Genomic DNA, 21927 nt, shown 5'->3' on the forward strand with positions numbered 1-21927 from the left:
CCATTTATGGTAACGTTTTCGTCCCAAATACATGAAATCACCATTTGAGAAATGACTTTCGTGTATATATTCTGGTTATCGATGTCTGAAATTTATGTGACAATCAAAAAACTGTGATTCATTTGTTGTGATTTAGGATAATATAAAACAAAATTGTTTACTTGGTTGGTGAATTCAATTGATTAGAAATATATTTTTTTAGACAATAATAAAATTGTGAGTTAAGCTTTTAATGTTCATAAGAGATAAAAATTTTTAAACTTTTAGAAAACACTACAGATAAATTTTTGCAGCGTTGAAATAAGCCCATCTTGTTTAGCCTACAGGAATATCACCACCATTAGTTTCTACTGGTCAGATCAACTGCAAGGGAGGAGATTACGAAATCAAATCTTTGGTTTTAACACACATGAATTAAACCGAAACACTTGCGCCTGTGCAAACAGTAAAACGGTTCCCTTTGTTCTCCAAAGACATTCTTCAGCGTCTACAAAGAGAGAGAAATATATCTCGGGGACACTTCAGGGTGTGTGTATGTTAACACCTATTTTATTTGACAGACATGAGGAACGGACATGGAGCCTGGAACGCTCTGAAAGTTTCCTCTCTGACTCGCCGGGAATGATGTCATCGTCCGTGGGGACCAGTAAATGCAGCAGTCCTGCGTGCATGGAAGCGCGGGCGCGGCGAGCTGCTCACTGTGGTTACACTGATCCCCATCGGCCGGGGCTGCGGTACGGGGACTCGTTCGACTCGCTGGGAGACTCTCCGCACAGCGACAGGTGGGAAAGCGAGGCCTGCCCGGCCGATTTGGCTCTCGGTCTGCAATAAACCCGCTGAAAAGTTTCCCCTCTCTGCTGGCTCCGGGTCCACCTCGAGAGGCCAGCGAGGGCAATCAGTGGAAACTGACACACAGCAGGCATGATGTTCAAATATGCAAAGGAAGGCAGAAGTTAGGAAAAGTGCTTATGTCAGTGGGAACTCTGCTCTTGCAGCTATAGGACCACTATTCCTTTTCTAATATGTTGCTCTTGAGGCTGTTTTTCACTTGCTGCTTTCGTTTTCTTTTTTTTTCTTCTTATTTTTCAGTAAGCCACGTGCCAGTCACAAAAGACGATAATTCTGCCATAAAAATAGATGAAGCTCAAGTTAGCACAAAGGGAAAACCTGACAAGGGAGGAAATTTGGCTTTCATCAACTCTGCTGTAGTCTATATTTATCCTGTGCATATTTCTTTATATTGTAGGCACCAAGATACCAATCTTCTTATGCAGCTCTGGGCATGACAGACAGTAACAGCCTTATCTTCTAAAACACCAGGCTAGTCGCCTTAGCATGAACGTTCTGCACAGCTGCTCATACACAATGGACTTTCTAAAGTATTATGCTTTCATGTCTGCCGTATACATTTTATTCAAAAAATCTGGTTTTTATGTACAGTAAGTCACTTTTTATGGTTTTTGCTGTAAGCTGAATTTAAATTTGCTAGCAGTGTCAATGACAAAAGAGCCAAGCAACAAAAAAGGCCCTCTTCTTCGCTATGTTCTGATGTCTGAAATTCTAGTGGGAAAATGTCCATTATTGCTTCCAAATGCAAATTTACAGCTGTTTGGCTGTACGTTTTCATCCAAGTATCTGACTTTTTGAAGAATCAGGTATCAGTAACATCAATGTATATATTTCAACTCTTTCCATATCTTGCAACCTGCCATGAAAACCTGATGCATGCACTTTTAAGGTATATCAAAGTTTTAAAACCTTGCGAGTTTCAAACAGTATGTTGTTGTTGTTTTTTTTTTTTTGTTTTTTTTTTATCTTTATATTACCAGGTAAAATGTTTGAGAATCATGTTTTAATCAGAAAGCCTGACTTGGCCAAGAGGCTGTTAAAGGAAAAGTGCAAAAACACACAAATAAATGGGAACAATATGGAACGGTCCTGTAAATCATTAAAATGGAATCAGGGTTACAAAGTAAAATAAATCATCTAAGAAGGAGGATAATGTGTATATGTTACTGTGACTTAAACTCTGTTTAATGGGATCCCAGAGAAAGTGCCAGAATGAGAAGAAGTTTTTGTTTTGTTTTTATGGAGCGTAGAATAATACAAGTCCTTCTCTTCTCTACGGACTGCTAGCTGGCTACATCACACCGGCCTAATTACACTTTAAATCTTTTAATCAAGTTACAGAAAAAATTTGTGACTGATCGCTAAATTGTTCCACTTTAACAATATTTATATTTTTTATTCCTGCCTAAAGCCATGATGCAAACGTTGCCGTAATCTGTTAACGAGGAAGATGATAAATGCTGGAGATTTATAATCTTCTTTTTTTCTAGCTACGAAAATTATTATAGACAAGAACTTTTATTTTTATACAATGCAGATCAATATAATATATGTGTATTATTGGATCCAACTGTTAGCAAAACAACAGCGATCAGGAAAAGCAAGGTCACTGGGGAGCTGTTTTGAGGCTGAGCAGGATCGTTTCCAATGAAGATGATTTCATCATCAACAAAAGTGGAGCCAGCTTGAGCAGCAAAGAGAAAATGAATCAGCCAACAACAGCATGTTTTGTCTTGAGTCAGTTGTAAATCGTAATTTAACAGATACTTGATGAGAGACGTTCTGCAGAAGGAAGTAGACTAATGGCCACCATGTATCCTAACTTGTTGATGTAAAACAAGTTGATGGAAAAGTACCTCCCACTCACTGTTCTAGTTTCTGCTCAACCTGACAATAAGGGTGTGATTTGTGCTCACTTTTCAAAATACCGTACGCTCCTCCTCCTCTGCTCTGTTCTTTGTCCTGCTCCAATCACCTGTAAATGTCTCTCTGTATTTTCAAACAGGTACGTGTCAGCCCTGACAACACCAGCCCGCCTGTCCCCGGTGGATTTCCATTACTCGTTGCCCCCCCAGGTGCCTACCTTCCAGATAACGTCCCCCAATGCCAGCCACGCCATGTCGCTTCCTCCTGCTGTCCACAACCCCTATCCTCCAGAGGATGACCAGCCGCTGCTGCGCCGCTACCAGGTGCCCCTCCATGACGCCCAGTGCCAGGAGCCCTACCGGCAGCAGCGCCGCACCTACCTAAAGAACAGCAGGGGCAGCCTGCCCTCCAGCCCCTACCGGCTGGCCGAGGAAGAAGACTACGAGACCACCCAGGAGTACCTCTCCTCTCGGGAGCAACCAAAGACAAGTGGGTCCAGTGAAACTGGTAGCCGGCGCTGGAGGAGATCCAGACTGAACGGCCACGTGGCCCCGCGTGGATACGAGGCGTCTCGGGACTATGGATCTCGAAGCTGCCTAACAGAAAGCGAGTCAGAGGAGGACGGTGAGAGCACTCCCTTTCTCAGTATGCAGAACATGAACGCCGAGCCCTCCACCATCTACAGGCCGGTGGACAGTCGGACTTCTCACTCATCAGGGTGGCACAGCGGGCGTGGCAACATGCATACAAGACTCACACAGTCGCGCTCCAAACCGGACAGTACGCCCCATTAAAGAGTGACGACGAACCAACGAAAAATCAACATAGTATAGACCTGCATCTATAAGAAATATTTTTATTTTATATAACTGACAGATATTCTAAACAAATGAAATATTTATTTTCATTTTAGCAAAAGTTGTCTACTAGTTAACAGCAAAGAATTTTTTATAGGGAAAACTCTATTTATATGTACATTTTGATTTACAGCATAAAAAAAGATGTGCCAGTTTTTTCACGTTAAAAAAAAAAAAAAAAAAAAATAGAGTAATATTGTGGTGCCTTTTGCTGTTTGCCGATGCCAGAGGGCCAGTGGAGGTTTTTGTAGCCTTTCTTATATGGACGCCTCATTTTTTATACACATTTATGTTCTTTTGTTCTGTCTGATTTTTTTTTTTCTGTCTCACTTTCTTTCCAAAAAAAAAGGCATTCGTTGAGAAGTCTGTCCCCACTGGAGCATAACCCCTTCCATGTCACGCAATATAAACCACTTCAACATAAAGTGTGTGTTTACATTAATATGATTCGTCCTGTAGGGTTTGGTGGTTCGGGGATGTAACAGAACGCCCGATAAACACAATGTAGAATATTTCTGACGTATGTGCCCTGAGAGAAGGAGAAAGAAGATGGGTTGAGTGCGGGTACAAATGAATCTGTGTGAGTGTAATGTCGCTTGCATGCTTTCGTGAATGTTGGGGCAATTATCATGTCGTGAGGTTAAGGAGATTAAGGATCTCAGGAGAGCTGCCACTGGCCCCTTCCCCTCTCCCTCCCTTTGTGTAGGTGGACAGGTAAGGCTGGGTTGTATTATGCAGGTCATTGCTTAATGATGTGTTTACAACTATCTGGCCCCAAGTCTTCCCTTATTCTGTCCTCTTGAAAACATCCTCGAACGAGGTCAACAAACGCCTAGCTGACGGGCACACAGGGGGCATACCGACGTAGGAGACCAAAACAAAAGATATCATCTGTTTTCGCTCAAAACGACTTCTCCTCCCACATCTCATTATCATTCTGTTTCCATTCTGTTTCTGTGGCTTGTTTTAAAGGCCACACAGTGTCTCAGGATTTCCACATAACCCCACCCCACACACCCACTTTCACCTCTCCCCACCCCTTTGAGTAAGGCCTACCTAAGACGACGGTTCTCGGAAGTTGAGGACCTGGAGGTAAACACGCAGTCTACCAGTCCCACGCAAAGAACAGGTGAAAGCGGCTCTGTTGAAGGAGAGTGAGCTGTGAAAACTATGGAGGATCATACAATGCAAAAATATGCAAACTTTACATTTTGCTGTTTGACTACATCATTTTCTAAGAGGTGACTGTAGTGTGTTGTGTGCGCAAAAAAAGAGAAAAACTGTAATGCCTGTAGAGTAGAATGAGAAAAACTGAGTTATTTTTGAAAGCCATTATGCAGACATCTATCCATTTCTTTTATCCATCCTTTACTTGCTCACAGAACAACTGTGTCCGTGACACAGGATTTAATTAGACCACTCCACGTCACACATAGGTTCCCAAATATTGTCTCGTCTAGTAGTACTGTGTACTGCTTTGTCTGTCTGACAGGTTTCATCATTTTGAATTTAATCTGTAAATGATCGTTTTTACCAAGGTGCTCATATATTAAGCGACGTCGGCCTCGTTTAAAGTAGAGATGTGCCAAGAATCAAACTCAGCTTGCCTGGAGACTGTTCAATCAAATACTCAAACTGACTTTGCAAAACTAAAGGAGGTGACATGTGGAGATGAGTGGGGTCAATAGAGCATTAATCTATTTTGTTAAACATTTCAGCTCTTTTCAGTTTTATTCTTTTTTCAAGCTAAACAGCATTTGCAGGAAATCCAGCGATCTGTCTTGTTGGCATGTCCCGTGCTATATGTTTTTTTTTTATAGCATGAGACGATGTGCGTGGTGAAGGTTTCGCCTTAAATATGCTCCTTACCTTGGTACACAGACCATCTGTAACCAGAAACCAGCTTTTACAAGTCAGGTGATGCTATGACTGACTTGCTTGATGAGTTAGAGGACATTGACCTCAAGTTGACCTCAATCCCCTTGATCCATTCATAAAACACATGGAGAGAATAAAATAGTTCTACCTATTTTCATTATCAATAAGAGTTTGAAAAGGAAGCCTAAGGAAGTATGTAGATGTAAGAAATTATATAAACTGAAACTATTTTTCCTTGTTGATTTGTTTTTTTTCATGCTGCAAAATTAAAGAGCAAGTATCACCCAGATGCTGGGGATTTTTCTCCCTCATTACCAACTTGTACTTTTGCACTTTACATAGTTTCTTACCCTTTTTATTAATTATAGGAAAGAGCCGTCAGGTACCGGACATCAGTTGGGGACTCTATTAGAATATTTATTATTTAAAGACAAATCATGCAAATTTTGGGCTATTATTCGACATCTTTTCAGACTCAAACATGAAAGCTTCTATAGGTTTTCTTTTTCTCAGTGAGCAGCATGTGCTTTATACGTCCTCCTTCCAAAACATCCAAAGGTCACCCAGTCCTCTCTCAGCAGTGTGTCCCAGCTGTAGACAAGATTAAGAGAACTTCATCCCATTTGTGTCCAGACAGTAATGGCTGTAATGTCCTTTTTTTTAACTTCTACATGGATTTAAAAAGAAAAAAAACCCTAAACAAATATAAATTTTAGCTCGTTTTTGTCACATCAGGATAAAGATCTAAAATTGTGACTTGTAAAGAAAGTTAATTTGTAATCTTGAACATCACTGGGATGCTTTTTACACACTTTTTGCTTTCCCAAAATGCCCTTTGCCTTTTCGAATGGCTGTTACAAATATACACACTTCTCCAATTGCATAAATGGCTACTTTGCTTAGTGAGGACCTGACAAAACAATGTTTTGCTACATTAGCAAAGAAGCTTAATGACTTGGAGTTGATTCCTGTTGATACCAGGACGGCCGAACACATTACAGAAAATATTCTCTGGATTTCAGAATCTTAAGGTAATGGTTCACATTGTCTTGGGAATACACACAGAGACTGGTGTTCATACCTATTAATGCTAAGAGCGCTGATCATGCCAAGTAGCCAACTAACAGAAAATGCTAAGTCCAGCTTTAAAAGGTAACGCCATCTCAATATCGACTCTCTATATGATGAAAACGCATAAAGGAAAAAATCTAATTAGAAAATCTCTTATCGGTGCATCTCTACTTTAAAGGGACATTGTAAGAAATTAAGCCAATGATCACATATCACAGCTGCTCCTTTTTTCTTTTCAAGAAAAACTGAACACTCAATTGTCTCGTGAATATTGATCCACAACTGTCAAAAAAAAACAAAAAAAACATTGATCTGCAATTTGGAAAATGCACAGAGGTATTGTTACAGACAGCGATTTCTGGTCACACCTCCATCACAGCTTCCAGATATTTCATCAGGTTTCTCACCTCTGGGTCGAGTTTTGTATGTCTGAATGAGATGAGAGACGACTCCACACCTCTAGTTTAAATGTGACACCCTCTTCACTTTACCGATCCTCTCACATAGTTGAAACGGTACCAGGCATGTCCTGTCAGTCTCTTCTTTTTTAATTTTTTTGTTCTATGATTCCCCCACCCATCCACACCCACACACGCACACACACACGCACACACACGAACACACACCTGACCCCGCCCCTCGCTTGAAATGTTTGAACACCTATCCTCTGCATGTCTTTGTGATCAAGGTTAGATGGGTGCATGGATACTGAAAAAAATAAATAAGGAAGAAAAATAAAGCAGCAGACAATTATTTTCGAGTCAGTGAAGGTGTATTTCATTTAACATTCAGCAATAAAAAGGAATCCTTACCCCCCCTCCATGTCATTCCTGAAATATGCTAGAAAAAAATAAGTTAAAAATGCGAGACTGTCATAGATTGTAAAATAAAGTAAAAAATGAATCCACCTGTTCATATGAAAAATAAATCTTTATTCATATCATTTTATGTTGCATTTATTTCTGAAGAGCGCTTTTCTTTCCTTTTGGCTCTCAGCCCGAAGGCTGAACTCTCTTTTGGCGTGTTGTTGCGCCTCTCAGGGGTGCACACATAAAACCTCAAGGTGAAAGAAAATCTGTTTAATATGGCGGTTGGGGCTTTATAAATTATAGTAAAAGGGTTGTAGTCTCAGATGCACAAAAACAAGAGCCAAATACCATAAATTTATTTTTAAAAGGTAAAGAATGTGCCTTCGGGCTCTTTAATAAATAATCAGACATAAATTGGCCTTTTAAATAAATATAAATTCTGACAATGGATATTTTTCATGTGCCTCATTGAAGAGATAAGGAAAATAAGTAAATAGAAGCTGTCTTCACCATTTTACTCTCTAATTTACCTATGTTAATGTCACTTAAGCCTTTAGCTGTCGTTAGCATAATGGATTGTTTTTTTTTGTTTTTTTTATCCATTATGCATTACTACAAAAGATCCACTAGATGGAGACAAAGCAAACATCAGTCTCAAGGGTACAACTGGTCTGTATGCGGAGACATTTGGGTTTTTGTTTAAAAACAAATGATTATTAGTATATTATTTTTAAAGTTCTGGATTTTTGCTGATTTGTTTTCATTTGGTTTCTTTTACACATTGATAAATGTGTTGGCCCTATTTAGGTTTACAGTGATGTAATGGCTCAACATAAAACGATATTTGGAGATTTAGGGCATGAATGGCACATTTTGTATTTCCAGAACTTAATTTATTTGAAATGATACAAACATGTGTTCTATTGCAATTATTACTTGTATGCAGTAATTTTCTCAACGTGGAATAATAACAACAACAAAAAAAAACACCAGAAAGATATGCCGTCATTGCCAGGAGATAAAAAAAGAGAATATGATCCCACACACAAAAACCATTTAAATTGACTGTCTCTCTAATAAAAATGACTGAAGGGTAAAAAAGGAGACCATTTATACTCCTTGAGCTTTTCATCCCTTGAATCCACTGAGTGCTCAATAAATTAATTGCGACTGCATGTGACCGACCAACACAGAAAGAGTTCTGGAGGACTTGCAGTGAGTTTTTCCTCAGTATGTAATCTGGGTGGTTGCGTTCTTATAATATGATAATTTACCTTCCATTTAACTAATTTTCTTCACATAAAATTCCATAAAGACACATTGCATGTGGCTGTAATGTGACAAAACTTGGACATTTTTATGTGTAAAGAGCACTCCATTTGAAGATTATGATTTTTTTTTAAATTAAATTTATTAGCCTTAGGAAAATGCCTTGCGAACATAAATAGTATTCAGAAAAAGTGATGGTATACTTCCAAGGTTCATCAGCTGAAAGTTGATTTAGCAAAGATGATGTTCCTAACTTTTGCATTCTTTGGTTTCTTCTGCTTTTCATCATTTCCATAGTTGTTTCAGTTCGGTTAAAAACGACTAAATTAAACGTTGACAGCTCTAGTAATATCTGAGTTTTAAAAAAATTAAAAAACAAACTCAGAAGTGGAGTATGTGTTCACTTTTATTGAAAAATACAAAGTGGTACATATAAAGCAGAACAAATTTACAAAAGCACCAATAAAGATACAGTCAGTCTTGAATTAATTCTACTCAGAGATTTGGGTTATAGACACGATTGTTGCAAAGAAGTCCTGAATTTCTCAAAGCTACTGTTTCACCAACAAACATACTGCGGGTCTGATTTTCTGATGCCTTCGGATTATTTTACTGACCTTTTGAAAACGACACTCTTTCTCCATTTTTCAGGATAAAACAACACAAAATAAACTTTGAAAATCACATATGCAGCTAAGAAGAAAACAAACCGTACAAACGCCATTATTTATTTTTGTGTCAGCACATTCACCGGGTTTATAGGCAGGGATTTCATGCAGCCTGTTTGAGGAGATCCACCTTAGTGTCCTGCAAGATCATTGTTTCCTTTATTGGCATTGGACACTTAGAGGTTTTTCCAGAACCCCTGAGGGAACAGAGAAGGAAAAACTGAATAAACCGCCCTTTCTCTGCATTTCAAAGTGTTTTTGCAAGACTAAGCCATTTCCTGTTTGTAATTTTCAACTTACCTGTCCTCCACATCCTGTATTGTGTCAGGGAGATGTGTGCCCAGTGTCTCTGGAAGAAAAACTGCAGCAAACCCTGAGAGAATTGGAGCTCCTCCGTAGATTAAACCTGGCAGCCAAGGTATGTGGTCCCCAGTGAGCTGAATCATTGGGGCCACCATAGCTCCCACGCGAGCCATCATGGACACCCAACCCATGCCACTTTGACTAAATGCGAAAATGAAATCAAAATGACACAATTAAAGCAGAATCAGTGGTCTAGATGCTGTGCAGTTAAAAATTAAATTATATTGCAGCCTTTAATTGGCATTTTGTCTAATCAAAGCCTGTCGGACATTCTTAAAGGAAGATGGTAGAAGTGCATGAATGCACGAGTTTAATATGATTAAACTAAATTTGAACATGGAATCAATTTTGTATGTTTGCAGTGTTCACACAGTTCCACTATAAAAATTTGGCAGAGAGGGCAGCTTTAAAAATGTAACAAAATCAGAAGGGGGAAATCTTTGACACTTAGCTCAAGATAAAATCACTTGCACTTTTTAAAGTTAGAGGCCAGGAAATGGCAGTATTAAGCAGCGAAAGGGTTCTCTGCAACATCTACAGCTCATGAGGGAGAACTAGTTGATTCAGAGCTAATTTTGGAACGATGGCACTATGAACGACACGGCTGAAAAGAAACTGTAAAAAAAAAAAAAAAATCCCATTAGCAGGTTGCTTCAAGTCAGAAGCGAAGTGTGGGAGAAGGTGCTCCGATCAGATGAGACCGAAAATAGACTATGTACAAAATGTTACGGAGGAAAAGTAACACTACACATGCCCGTTAACATACCATCCCCTGGTGGATTGAACTACATATAAAGGAATACTGAGAAGAAGAAAAAAACTGAGGCTTAAACAAACTGGGGCCAGAGGTTCACCTTCTGGCAGGACAACAGCGCTAAGCAAACAGTCAGAGCTGCAATCAAAAGATTTGCATCAATGAATGACCTGAATACAAATGCCCACTTCACAATTATGCCTTACTTTCTCTTTGTCTGTCCCATGAAATCTCAATAAAATACATCCAGATTTGTGGCTAGAACATGACAGTAATTTATCCAAGGAGTATTAATAATTTTGAAAGACTGTGTTACAAACACTCTGTGCATTTAACCAAATAACTCAGTTTCTTATGAGTATGGATGGAATTTCTTAGTGAAAAAATAAAAGATTTTGTAAAAAATGTGTGAATAAAAACCATGTAATGTCACAGACTTTATGTTCCAGAAAAAACAAATGCTGTGTAAATCTTATTTGACACATTGGCAGTCCACAGTAAGCACATACAAGCGGACGCATTAGCCTGCAGTCATTGGCACTCATCACCAACATCTGTTTGCAGAACCTGTTTGAACCTCAAGAGTATTTATCCTGGCCAAAGGTCACCTGGAGACTTCCCAAGGTCAACCTGAAACTCTTAGATCGTTCTTCTTTTTTTTGTCAAAACCTTTACAAACTCCTTGAATGCAGTTTTTTTTCCCCCTTTGGCACAAATTCCTGGTAGCATACTTAGCTGTTATGTGTCTGTAAGTGTTTCTCTGGTAATGTTTAAAAAGGACTCGGCTTCATGGTTATTGTAAATCTTGTTTTTGTTTTCCTTGATTGTTTGGAACATCTCATTGAGATTAATAAAAATAGTTCCACGAATGTTCAGTTTTCAATATTTTTATTTTTTTTACCAGATGAGCTGTTATTAAATGGGCAAAAATCTGTTTTCTTATTTAAGAAGATTTTTCAGTTAACGGTCTTACCAGTAATACTTATGAATCACTGCAGTGATATGAAAAATTCTCCACACCTTCAACAGCTCATAATTTGTCAACAGGCCCAACTGTTTGTGTTTTACTGGAATATATGTGATAGACCAATACAAAGTAGCCGTACAGTGGACCAGGTGTTTGCCAGGACCACAACCACTTCTGAATAGCTGGAATCTGCAAACACTTGACACCCGCTCTGAAAATGCTTCAACCTACCTATTTAATTAGCACTAGCACCAAATAACTCCTACTATGCATTAACAGGTTCTGTGGATACTGCCTTGGCCCTAGCACAGAAGCTAACATCCACAGTGTTTCTTATTTTCTCTCTTGGTAGTACAAGGAACATGAATGCTGCTGCTGAAAATGGCAGCTCTCAGCATGTCGAAAATACTCTAGAAAACACATCTGTGAATATGTGCATGTTCCATAATCAATTTGGGGTTACAGCCACGGCTCTAACCATGAATAGGTAGCACAAGCAGAAGAAAAAATAATGAATGGTTTTCCAATTTTATTCAAGTAAAAACTAACAAGTCTGGCTTGCATTTGAATTTACCCTTTTGCACTTGTTACATGCCTTTCATCCAAACTCTTTTGCAAAGAGCTTGAGCTGCTTTGCAAGAAAGAATCACTAATAGTTTCAGTCTGCAGTCGTGCACAGCTGACGGAGGCAGACCCCCGAAACAGTTGTAGCTGTAAATACCACAAAATGTCTCACTGCACAGATTTGTAGAGCCTCGATAGTTCTTTGGTTTTACGACCCTCCTTTAACACCACGCACCACTTTCCGTCCTCTTTCATTCTGTTTTGTGACACATAAAATCAGAGTAAAACACACTGAAACTTGTTGTGGCACGATGGAATCTGAAAGGTTCGAGGTGTACGGATACTTTTGGTCACACGTGAGAAAACGGTCACTTATTTAACTCAATCCCTCACTGTTTAGTCCAAGTTTGGATTGAATTGAACTTTGTGTAGCACTGTTAATCTGCAAACCTCCCCCCTCTGACCTGTGTCACTGATCACCTGTGCCAGTAAATAAACAGAGAAGCAAACATAATTCAGTGTGTTTTCACTACTACATCACAAACCTTATCGACTTTAAGCTTCATTTGTTTTTGTATTTTCATTACTTTCTTTCTCCTGAAATTGTTAAGTATATAAATATATGTTTTTTTTAATTGTTTGTATCAATTATCACATTTGTGTCTATAATCATACTTTAATTTAATCATGTTTTAACTGTGATGCTTTTTTTTTTTTTTTTGGTCAAGAAGTTTGCAAACTGAACAAAGTCACAGGTTACCAGGATTACACTCACATCAGAAAAAAATTAAGGAACACTGGTTTTCCTCAGGAGGAATCAGATTCAATAAATTCAATTTCCGTTTTTAAAACGTACCGGATGATAGTTGGGAAAAGTTCTCCAGAGTAAAGGTAGCAGCAGTTGAAGGATGCAGCCAGGCAGCCTTTGCCCACCACTGCCAGACAGGTTCGCACAGTCTGTTTGTCTAAAGAAAAATAAGACACATTACTAAATGTATAATAACTTTTCCCATTCCAGTAGATATAGAGCATGCAAAACAAAACAAAACAAAACAAAAAACCCCAATTATAATCAACTTGTTTTCGGGAGTTTTAGTTTATTTTATGCCTTCTCATACCATGATACTGCCACCACCGTGTTTTACAGTAGAACTGGTATATTCAGGCTCAAGCGCAATATAAGATTTCTAACACAATGCATTTTATTGCATTCACTGATGGTCAACAAGCTTGGGAGACCTTTGACTGGATTTACGTTGAGATTTAATTAACAAACCCTATACCCTATTTAATTAATAAACCCGATACCCTATTTACTAATTAAGCCACTTCTAAAGTCAGTCAGTTGCTGTCATAGTTTGAGTAAAAATATAAGCAAGCAACACTTTTTAGGTTTTAACTTGGAAAAAAAAAAGTTATACATTGTTCTTTCGTCCAATTCAAAAGTATGCTCTGTTTTGTGTTGGTCAGTCAATCATTGTCTCAAGAAACACTTTTCTGGTTGTAACGTAAAATCTAAAAGAAAAAAAAGTTCAATAAAATAGTACCAGCATAAGAAATGCGTTCCGTATTTACCATAAGGCACCAGTATGTTGATCAGAATTGTGACTCCGGCTGTGATCAGAGCGCCGCATTGTGACGGACGGCGTCCAATGAAACTCATACACACAGTGACAACAACTTTAGCGGGGATGTCGACCGCGCCGAAGATCACTTGTATCAAGTAGATGTTCACCCCAAATTTCTGGAGGTCCATAGCAAGGCCATAGTACGCAAAGCTGGTTGATAACCTGAGAGAGAGAACGAGAGAGAGAATGTCCTTTACTGCAGATTATTTAAAGATGGGTTTTGTTTGTGTCTTTTTATAGAAGAATCAGGATGTGTACCAGGTGGCACTGAGGCAGAAAGTCATGACGCGCATTCTGGGCGTGCGAAACAGATCAAGGGCAGAGTGGGGCCCCTGGGAGCACGACAGCTCTTTTTTCATAGATTCTTGCAGCATCTACGCATAAAGAAGAAATACTTTCAATGCACGTCCCATTCCTGAATTAAAAACACAACTCTATGAAAATGACACTGCCGTACTTTTACATTAATCTTTTCCCCTTCTTCATGGCGGCCATTAAACCTGGCCACACTTTTAAGCATCTTCACAGCCTGTTCGGGTTTATTGTTTATCGCCAACCATCTTGACGACTCATGAAACCACCTGAGAATATACACGTGTTTATTTTATTAGATGGTTTATGACGTTTACAGACGCTCCCAACATTTGAACGGTCCGTCCACTTGCACCTTTGTATTCGCCATCTTACCATGCAATGAGGAAGAACACATAGAAGGGCAACGACACAGCCAGGGTCAACCACCTCCAGTCCGTGATCAAGTAGGCGATGGCCGGCAGAAGCATCTGCCCCATGGTGTAGCAGTAGCCGGTTGCCGTCCCCGTGAAAGTCCGCACACGAGTCGGGATCCACTCCACAACTTCACGAGAAAGAATCAAAGAAAAACATTTTAGTTCTGGACAAACATCCATAAAAAGTCACATCAAAGTTATAGACTACAAGTGAGAATATAGAAAGAGGCAGATGAAGAGACAGACATAATTTCATTTCAGTTTATGCTAGTTAAAGATAGCCATTCAAAAATAAAATCAACATCAATAATGGTAATAAAAAAAATAACGTCTTGGTTATTATTGTTATTGCCTTCCACAGCTCGTCTGACGAGTTGTAGTCTAGACTACATTTTATCCCTTTAGCAAACAAATTCTTGTTTTTATGTTTTTGGCTGACTGCTTAATTACTGAGTGAGAAGGTGTTGAGTCCCAGGCCAGACAGAGCCATGCCACAGCCAAACCGGAACAGACAGAAGAGGGAGAAGGAAGGGGAGAAAGCAGCACACGTTCCCGAAACCGCCATCAGCAGGTTAGAGATCAGCAGGAGGATGCGGCGGCCATATCTAGGAGAGAAGAGTGATGTTTGGACTTTTTTTTTTAAAGGCACATTAAAGAAAAAGATTATTAGCATCAGATAGATTTGGAACTACTGATGAAACATTGGAGGATACCTGTCTGAAAGGCCTCCGAAGACAAGAGCCCCCACAAGCACACCGCCCATATAAATAGTTTGCCCCATTTGCTTTAAGGAGCGCAGGTCACACACCAAGTGCCACTGAAGAAAAGCAAAAAACAAACATGTAAGTGTCTCCTACAATCATCTCTGGCTTGATTAAAGCCCCCACGATCGCAATAAAGTCTGAAGAACGCGGCCCTACATCAGATATGATAGTGGAGGTCATATCCGTCATGTTGTAGGACCATCCATCAACACATCCCTCCAGGACGGCGCCATAATCCCTCTCTGTGGCAGAACTACCATTCTGAGCCAGGAGGTGCCACTGTGGAGCAACGTATCGCTGGCAACTCTGTGGTTTCCCTGCTTCATTCAGTGGCACCGTGATCTGCAGAATCTCCTCCGGGCTCAGCTGAGTCCGAGACATGTTGGAATGTGAGCTGCAGTGATGAGGCGGCACCATGGCCACAAAGTTCTGCAGCAGGTTGTGACTGGCCATCAAGAAGACTGGGGTGCAGAGGAGAATCACATGGAGGACCTGGAAGCGACCCGTGCTGCCGACCTGTTCGAGGAGGTCAGCGAAGGCCATCCTTCTGCACAACCACAGTATTGATATTAAAATTCTGCGGCATTAACAAACTTACAGTAGATGAATGAAAAAAAAAAGCAAGCGCTCTGTAACTATCTGACATCAAAGTGTTACATGATAAGAAATGGAACAAACTTACCTGATTGATCACGCTTTGTTTGTAAGGAAAAATTCCTAAAAAAATAATTAAAAAAAAAAAAGCTTTCTGATATTTAATGCACAAAAACTAAGTTTAACCTAAAATCCCCATATAAGTCCTTAAAAATGTTGGGGGGAAAAAGGGCACAACAGAGAAATAACTAGCTTTGTCACTGCACCATATTTAAATCCATAAACGGCTCTGAAATTCCTCTACTTCTTCTCAACCTTAGGAATTAGCAGCTTTCTGTTTGAGCACCGAGCTAAAAGTACAGAGTCCTTGCTGCACAGGTCTTGTTGAAAGATCTGAAAGAACTCCAGCATCAGTCCCACCTCAGCTCTTTGCCCTCTTTGCACTGAGAAACACTCACTGCCCTTTAGTGGTTACTTAATATGAATGACTGAGTGCGTGTGTGTGTGTGCGTGTGCTTGCGTGTGTGCGTGTGTGTGTGTGTGTGTGTGTGTCAAAGAGAGAAAAAGAGAGAGAGGCACACGTGCATACACATGAGATCAATCAGGAAATGTTTTTCTTTGCTATTTTTTGCAGACGTTTCTGATTAGCGTACCAAGAAGTTAGCAGGATTAAAGATAAACAATAAGAAAGAAAAGAGGTAATAAGTGAGGGAACAATGAGTGAGTCATTGCCATAAGTTGCAAAATACGTTGATCAATATTCAACAATTTAAATGCCCTTTAACACTACGAACCTTTTCTCCTTCTCCCTAACGCCTCGTGTTATAACACTGTAAATAAGTTACTGCGCTTTGCGTTGCAGTCTAAATAATATAGGAGAAAATGACTGGAAATAACATAAAAAAAAAAAAAATCTAATAATTATATTTTCAAGGTGAAAAGATATTAGGCTTGATCCGATTGTAACTTAAATAGGAGCTACTTTAGCTTTGTTAGATTCCTGCTGATTAGTTTTGAGGAATGTTTTCTCTTATGTAATAATCAGCATGAGACGTCGGAGCGAATGAAGCTGCAGGTGCACCGGGGCTAAACAAGAAAATCTAAGTTTTTTCAGCTGTCTGACTCAGAAACCGACTGGAGCTGCTAGATTTTTCCTTCTTCAGCATATTTCTTTTTTTTTTTTAATCAATTTATTTAAAATTGGATTCAAGGTAAAACCGTATCATGCGGTGCTTTGTAAAAAATAGCTTTTTACTCTGTTCCATTTTGGAAAACTTTAACATGTCTTTTAGGGGATGGGTTGTGAGAAAAGCAGCACAAAGTGTTGCATAACTGTGGACGGGATTTATTTTTTTCTTGTTTTTCATCACCGTTTATCAAATAAATAAAAATCAGACTAATGCAGCTGGCATTTGTGTCCATGCAACAGGACAGTTCGATCTCAGTATAAATACTGTGGCTCAGTGAAAAAAAAATATGAAAAATTATGTAGATTTGATATGAATTTGGGGTTCTTTTTTATATATAAAAAGTAAAACAGAAATATCTTTACTTTTGTTTCATTTTTACAAATAAAAAACTGGAAAAGAGCCCTCTCTTTTCCATTTCACATACTTGAGATATTATTTAATGAATATGTCCATTAAAAAAAAAAAAACACAAGCAGAAGAGAGAGAAGCAGGAGATGTTAAACGTCCTGCTTTCATCTCTTACTTAGTTATTTTCCTTAATCTCACATTATTCAAAGAATAGTTAGCAGAGAAATCATCCATAAATTATAATATAAAACTCTGGAGAAAACTTTGAATACAGTCTTAATGTTTTACACAAGATGTGTCAACACGTTTGGCAGCTTTCTGTGTTCAAGGTTGAATGACTAACCAGACGCGGCAGAATATGCAGATTATTTATCTGATCCTAGAGGTGAACAGGTGATGTTTCTGTGATGTTATAGCAAGGCAGAAAGCAATAAAGCTTCTCTCATCAAAATAATAACAATAAACAAATGTTTTTTTTTTGTTGTTTTTTTGTTTTAAAGCATGAACATCAGAGAATCAACTACAGAGGAAGATTTGTGGGATGATTTTTGCTTGAGTTGAGCAGGGCTATTCCATTAGGTCCACTTTACATGTCACTGTGTTGCATAAAACCAGTTCAGAATATGCTTTCCCATTGCAAAAGTATTCACAACCCAAGTACCTGCTCACATTTTGTTACCATGCAACCAGAAACATCTGGTTGCATGGTAATGATGAACCAACACAAATACAATTTTATCGTAAAAGAAAAACCAACCAGTAATCTGGATTACCATACAGGAAGTCTGTTGGTTAAAATATTTTCTATACCTACTTATTTCTTGCAGGATGCCTCCTGGCAATGGTGATCCTAACGTTCAAGTGAAGTCTGATCTCATCACTGTTCAGTAGAAATGGCTGGCTGAGAATAATCAAGAAGCCCGTCTTAAGGATTAAACAAACCAAGTCACAATTTTTGACTCAATTATTGGTTAAAGTTATACAACTTTTGTCGCATCCTCAAGAGCCCAGCATTTAGCTTAAACAAATAAATCAGGAGAAATCAGCAAGACTCCTTGCTGAGGACGCCTTGCGAGCAATTCAAGTACCTCAACTTTACCTCTAGATATGAAAATCCCAGTTTATTTTGCTCCACATCATGGTGAAAACATAATGAGTTGATGGCAACTAAAGTTTCCCCAGCAAGCATCATGTTACTCTGTGGTTTTGCAGCGTTTTAACAAGCTACACCAAACAGAAAAAGCTGTCTTCTTGTAAAAACAGATAAGTATTATCTTATAAATACAGCTGCCAGATAAACTTGCTGTGGTATTTGTTGATGTGAACTTATTTACTGAACATTCTCCTCTAAAGTTATTAGTCCTTCTTATATCAGAAGAGTCTGACTCTGTTGAAGAGGGCGGCGGGGGCGAGCAGACTTATTTCTTGGATTGAAAGACTGACTTATTGAGCGAGACACATTTCATTTTTTTTTTCTAAACAAGAGACCGTTTTCTGTCTCTGTCATATATTGATCAAAGCGAGTCTCAAGCATTTCATTTACACCTCAGGAAAGTCTGTCACCGGGCATAATATCGCTCCTCAAAGACAGAGCTACAAAGTGAGCCAATTACAGTCAGTCACTCCTCGAGAGGAGCATATTTACAGACCCACAGATCAAAACTTTGCAAGGTAGGAACAAAACACAAGTGGAAATCCTGTTTAAGTTCATTATATGTCTACTGTGAAGCTTGTACCGTGAGATTTATGCTTGATCCTTGAACTCAGAGGTAAGCCCAAAAAGCAACAAGTTGTCTTACAGTTTACTGCAACACTAAAACCAGGCTATAGAAGCCAAAATTGATAAATGTGACATAACACGTGTATCCTTTCATCCTCTCATCAAGTCCGTTAATGGTTCTTTTCAAGATTAAACACACAACCCTGATCTTTTGTCACTGTGCAAGGAGAGCTTGTTGAATAGAAATGTGTGAATCATCCACTTAAGGTCAAGCTCCAACATGGTTAGGAAATGACACAGCTTTTTTTTATTGGTGTCAGATGTATATAAAACTATCAACTAGCAACTAAAAGAAGAAAAGTGAAAAATCATTTTTAAATGATTATTCATTCTCAAATTAAAACATGAATTAATTGCAATTAACAGCAATTTGTGGAAGACTGAAGAGACCTCCACGCATGACACCCATTTGAGGAAAATCAAGAAATCATTGACAACGTAGCAGGTTAAAAGGGCTCAGAAAGCAGAACATAAAGGCATTGATACTGATATATCAGCTTGGAAATGGTTACAAAAACATTTCTAAAACTTTGAGACTCCAGTGCACCACAGTGAGCGTCACAAATAGAGAAAATATGGAACAAACATTTTCAAAAGTGGTCTGCATACCAAAATTACTCCAAGAGCTCATCAATGACTCATCCAAGAGGTCGCCGTGTAACCAGTAGATTGACAACTAAAACACTCAGACCTCTCTTGTTGGTTAATGGCTTTTGAGAGCGCCGTAGATGTTAGCTGCTCCAGTGTGTGTTGCTTTGACAAAAAGTGGTTGTCAAAATTTAGCATCTGCAGCAGGATACTATTCAGCTTCTTTCGTGGGTTTGTCCACATCACTTCCAGGCATTAACTACTCACTTGGTTTGTTTTTTCTGCTTCCTTAGATGTCCTATCTACTTGTTGACATTTCTGGAGACATTGTGGTCAAACTGGCACAACAGGGCCTCTCGATGTTAATGTTCACTTCTTTCAAATCTTGCTTCACCATTTGCTGCTGCAGCTTCCTTCAACCTCATTTATTTCTTATTATCCATGAATTCTGAAAATCTTCGCAAAATCAAGTGACACGGTTGAATCCTCTCTGGTTAGTTCAAATAGACTTCAAACTTGATATTTGATGACCTTGAGTTTCATTGATTCTTTGTGTGCGGTTCTTTCTCTGAGGATTACCGAGAAAAGTTTCTGTCTCTTTAGTAAAAGAGGGCTTAACTCTGCAGGTTGTGACTGATGACACACTCATGACACATTTTGAACCCACATATTACAGAGGTTTTATTTATTTGCTGTTTTTCAGCTACTTGTACAATTTTTAATTTAGAGCGCACTGCCTCACAAAAGTATTCCTAACCTTTAAACCTTTTCACCTGTTGTCACAAAGCAACCTCAAACCTCCACGTATTCATTATGAGATAAAAATGTTAAAAGTGTGGCATCCCTTTGTATTCTGCAGCTGCAAATGTTTCTGAATAAGCCCCCAATACTTTAAATATCAAGACACTGAAATAGTTCAAATTAAGTCAAATTGGATGGAAAGTGTCTATCAGCAGTGAATCTCAGTTGGCTGTACGTCTAGTCTTGATATAATGTGCTAGCAGATAAAAGACTTTGCAAAGAGAGGGATTCTTCTCTAAATCTAAATGTTGTTCAGCATATGCTGGCAAATTAGACCCATTTAAATTCAACATCCAGTTAGTAGTCCAGGTCATGACCTCATTATCAAACTTAAAAAATAAATATTCAATAACTGCTCTGACAGGCCACACATCCTACTTGACTGGACAGAGGAGCCGGTTTATCGTAGCAGAGGTTCTTTTTTTTATGCTGCTGTTGAGATTCGTGGTTTTTTATTTAACTTTCTGAGTACATCTGTCGCGCTGGAGCAAATGTTATCAGGAAGAGCCTGTGATAACAGCTCGCATTACGATTAACTGCTTCTGGCTGCATCCCTCCGCTGGAGTGCTGCCCTCACAAGCAAAAGTGCCAAAGTCCTGTCTCCTTGTAAACTGGGTCTCGTGCTAATGTTGACACAGAGGTTTGCTATGGGGCAACAGCCTTATCAGACACCCATATCCCTGCTTTTGTGCTGCCCTATTTAACTGTGGCACATATTGTCCTTTTATGTATTTATTTTGCAATGCCAGCTCATGTTGAATGTTGGACTTTTGTCCAAAACAACCCATCCTGAACTCGTTCATATCTTGACTGTTTTGGCAGCTGCAATATTTATTTTCACAGCAGCTGATATGGTTTTACTAGGGCATTAACAAGTGCATTTTGTGGTACCTTTATGGAAATACCCGTTATATCCATTAACGTTAATGAAGGGAAGTAAAAATTATTAAAATGTTAAAATGTAAAATCTGCAGTTCTGTGGGAAAAGAACTGACCCCCTTGCTTTGCTTTTTTGCAAGAGTGAAATGTTTAAAATCATCAAACAGATGTGTGTCAAAGGAAGCACTAAAAGCAGTTTTCAAAGGAGGATTAAATTTTTTAGGCAACAAAACACGGCCCGATGTGAAAAACGTTATCTTTCCTTGACCAAACATACATTAATTTAGATGACGCCAGCAAGTTCGTTCAGATAGGTAAAGCTCATCCTGAGCTTACTTAATACTGGATCTTTCTCACAATCTCTAACTGTACTCTTAAGTTCATGAGCTACCACTGGCCGCTTTGTTACCTTCAGCCCATCTGCCTCCCCTGCACCTGCATGGACTCTGAAGTCAGAGACCCTTTCTTAATTTTCTGAAATGTGGAAGAGATAGTCAGGGTGTTTACATGCACTTATCACTGATATGTTGAAGAGCATGCTCATGGTGTAAAGAGACTGGAGCTAATAATCATTTTATTTCAAGTTTACATGCAAGCTGTGATTATGCTAATTTTTCCACAGCTAAGTGCAGGATCACCAATTACATAAAGACCTGATTACTGCTAGACGCGTAGAATCAAGAAGCCACATAAATGGAAACCATCAGACATC

General features: G+C 38.9%; 2 protein-coding genes across 6 annotated transcripts in view; one reads left to right on the forward strand and one right to left on the reverse strand.

Moving 5' to 3' along the window:
* The window catches only part of nrg2a (neuregulin 2a), a 54829-nt gene extending 47365 nt beyond the window's left edge, over positions 1 to 7464 (forward strand). For all 5 annotated transcript variants that reach the window (XM_014993343.2, XM_088012669.1, XM_088012670.1 and 2 more), the window contains 2 exons: positions 561 to 782; positions 2855 to 7464. In XM_014993343.2, coding sequence (XP_014848829.2) covers positions 561 to 782; positions 2855 to 3509 — 877 coding nt within the window. In that variant the 3' untranslated portion in view covers positions 3510 to 7464. The remainder of the gene's footprint in view (positions 1 to 560; positions 783 to 2854) is intronic.
* A 1523-nt stretch (positions 7465 to 8987) lies between these two features.
* On the reverse strand, positions 8988 to 16159 carry slc22a6l (solute carrier family 22 member 6, like). The gene is made up of 10 exons (XM_088012671.1): positions 15192 to 16159; positions 14985 to 15088; positions 14722 to 14876; positions 14231 to 14399; positions 14001 to 14124; positions 13802 to 13917; positions 13491 to 13705; positions 12772 to 12880; positions 9568 to 9771; positions 8988 to 9464 (listed from the first exon to the last, which is right to left on the reverse strand). The coding sequence occupies exons 1-10, from the start codon at positions 15576 to 15578 to the stop codon at positions 9371 to 9373; spliced, it is 1677 nt and encodes a 558-aa protein (XP_087868797.1). The 5' UTR covers positions 15579 to 16159; the 3' UTR covers positions 8988 to 9370.
* Between the last annotated feature and the right edge of the window lie 5768 nt (positions 16160 to 21927).

This window comes from Poecilia mexicana, unplaced genomic scaffold (assembly GCF_051168715.1).
Source record: "Poecilia mexicana isolate PSO_F unplaced genomic scaffold, ASM5116871v1 scaffold_14, whole genome shotgun sequence".
Classification (NCBI taxonomy): Eukaryota; Metazoa; Chordata; class Actinopteri; order Cyprinodontiformes; family Poeciliidae; genus Poecilia; species Poecilia mexicana.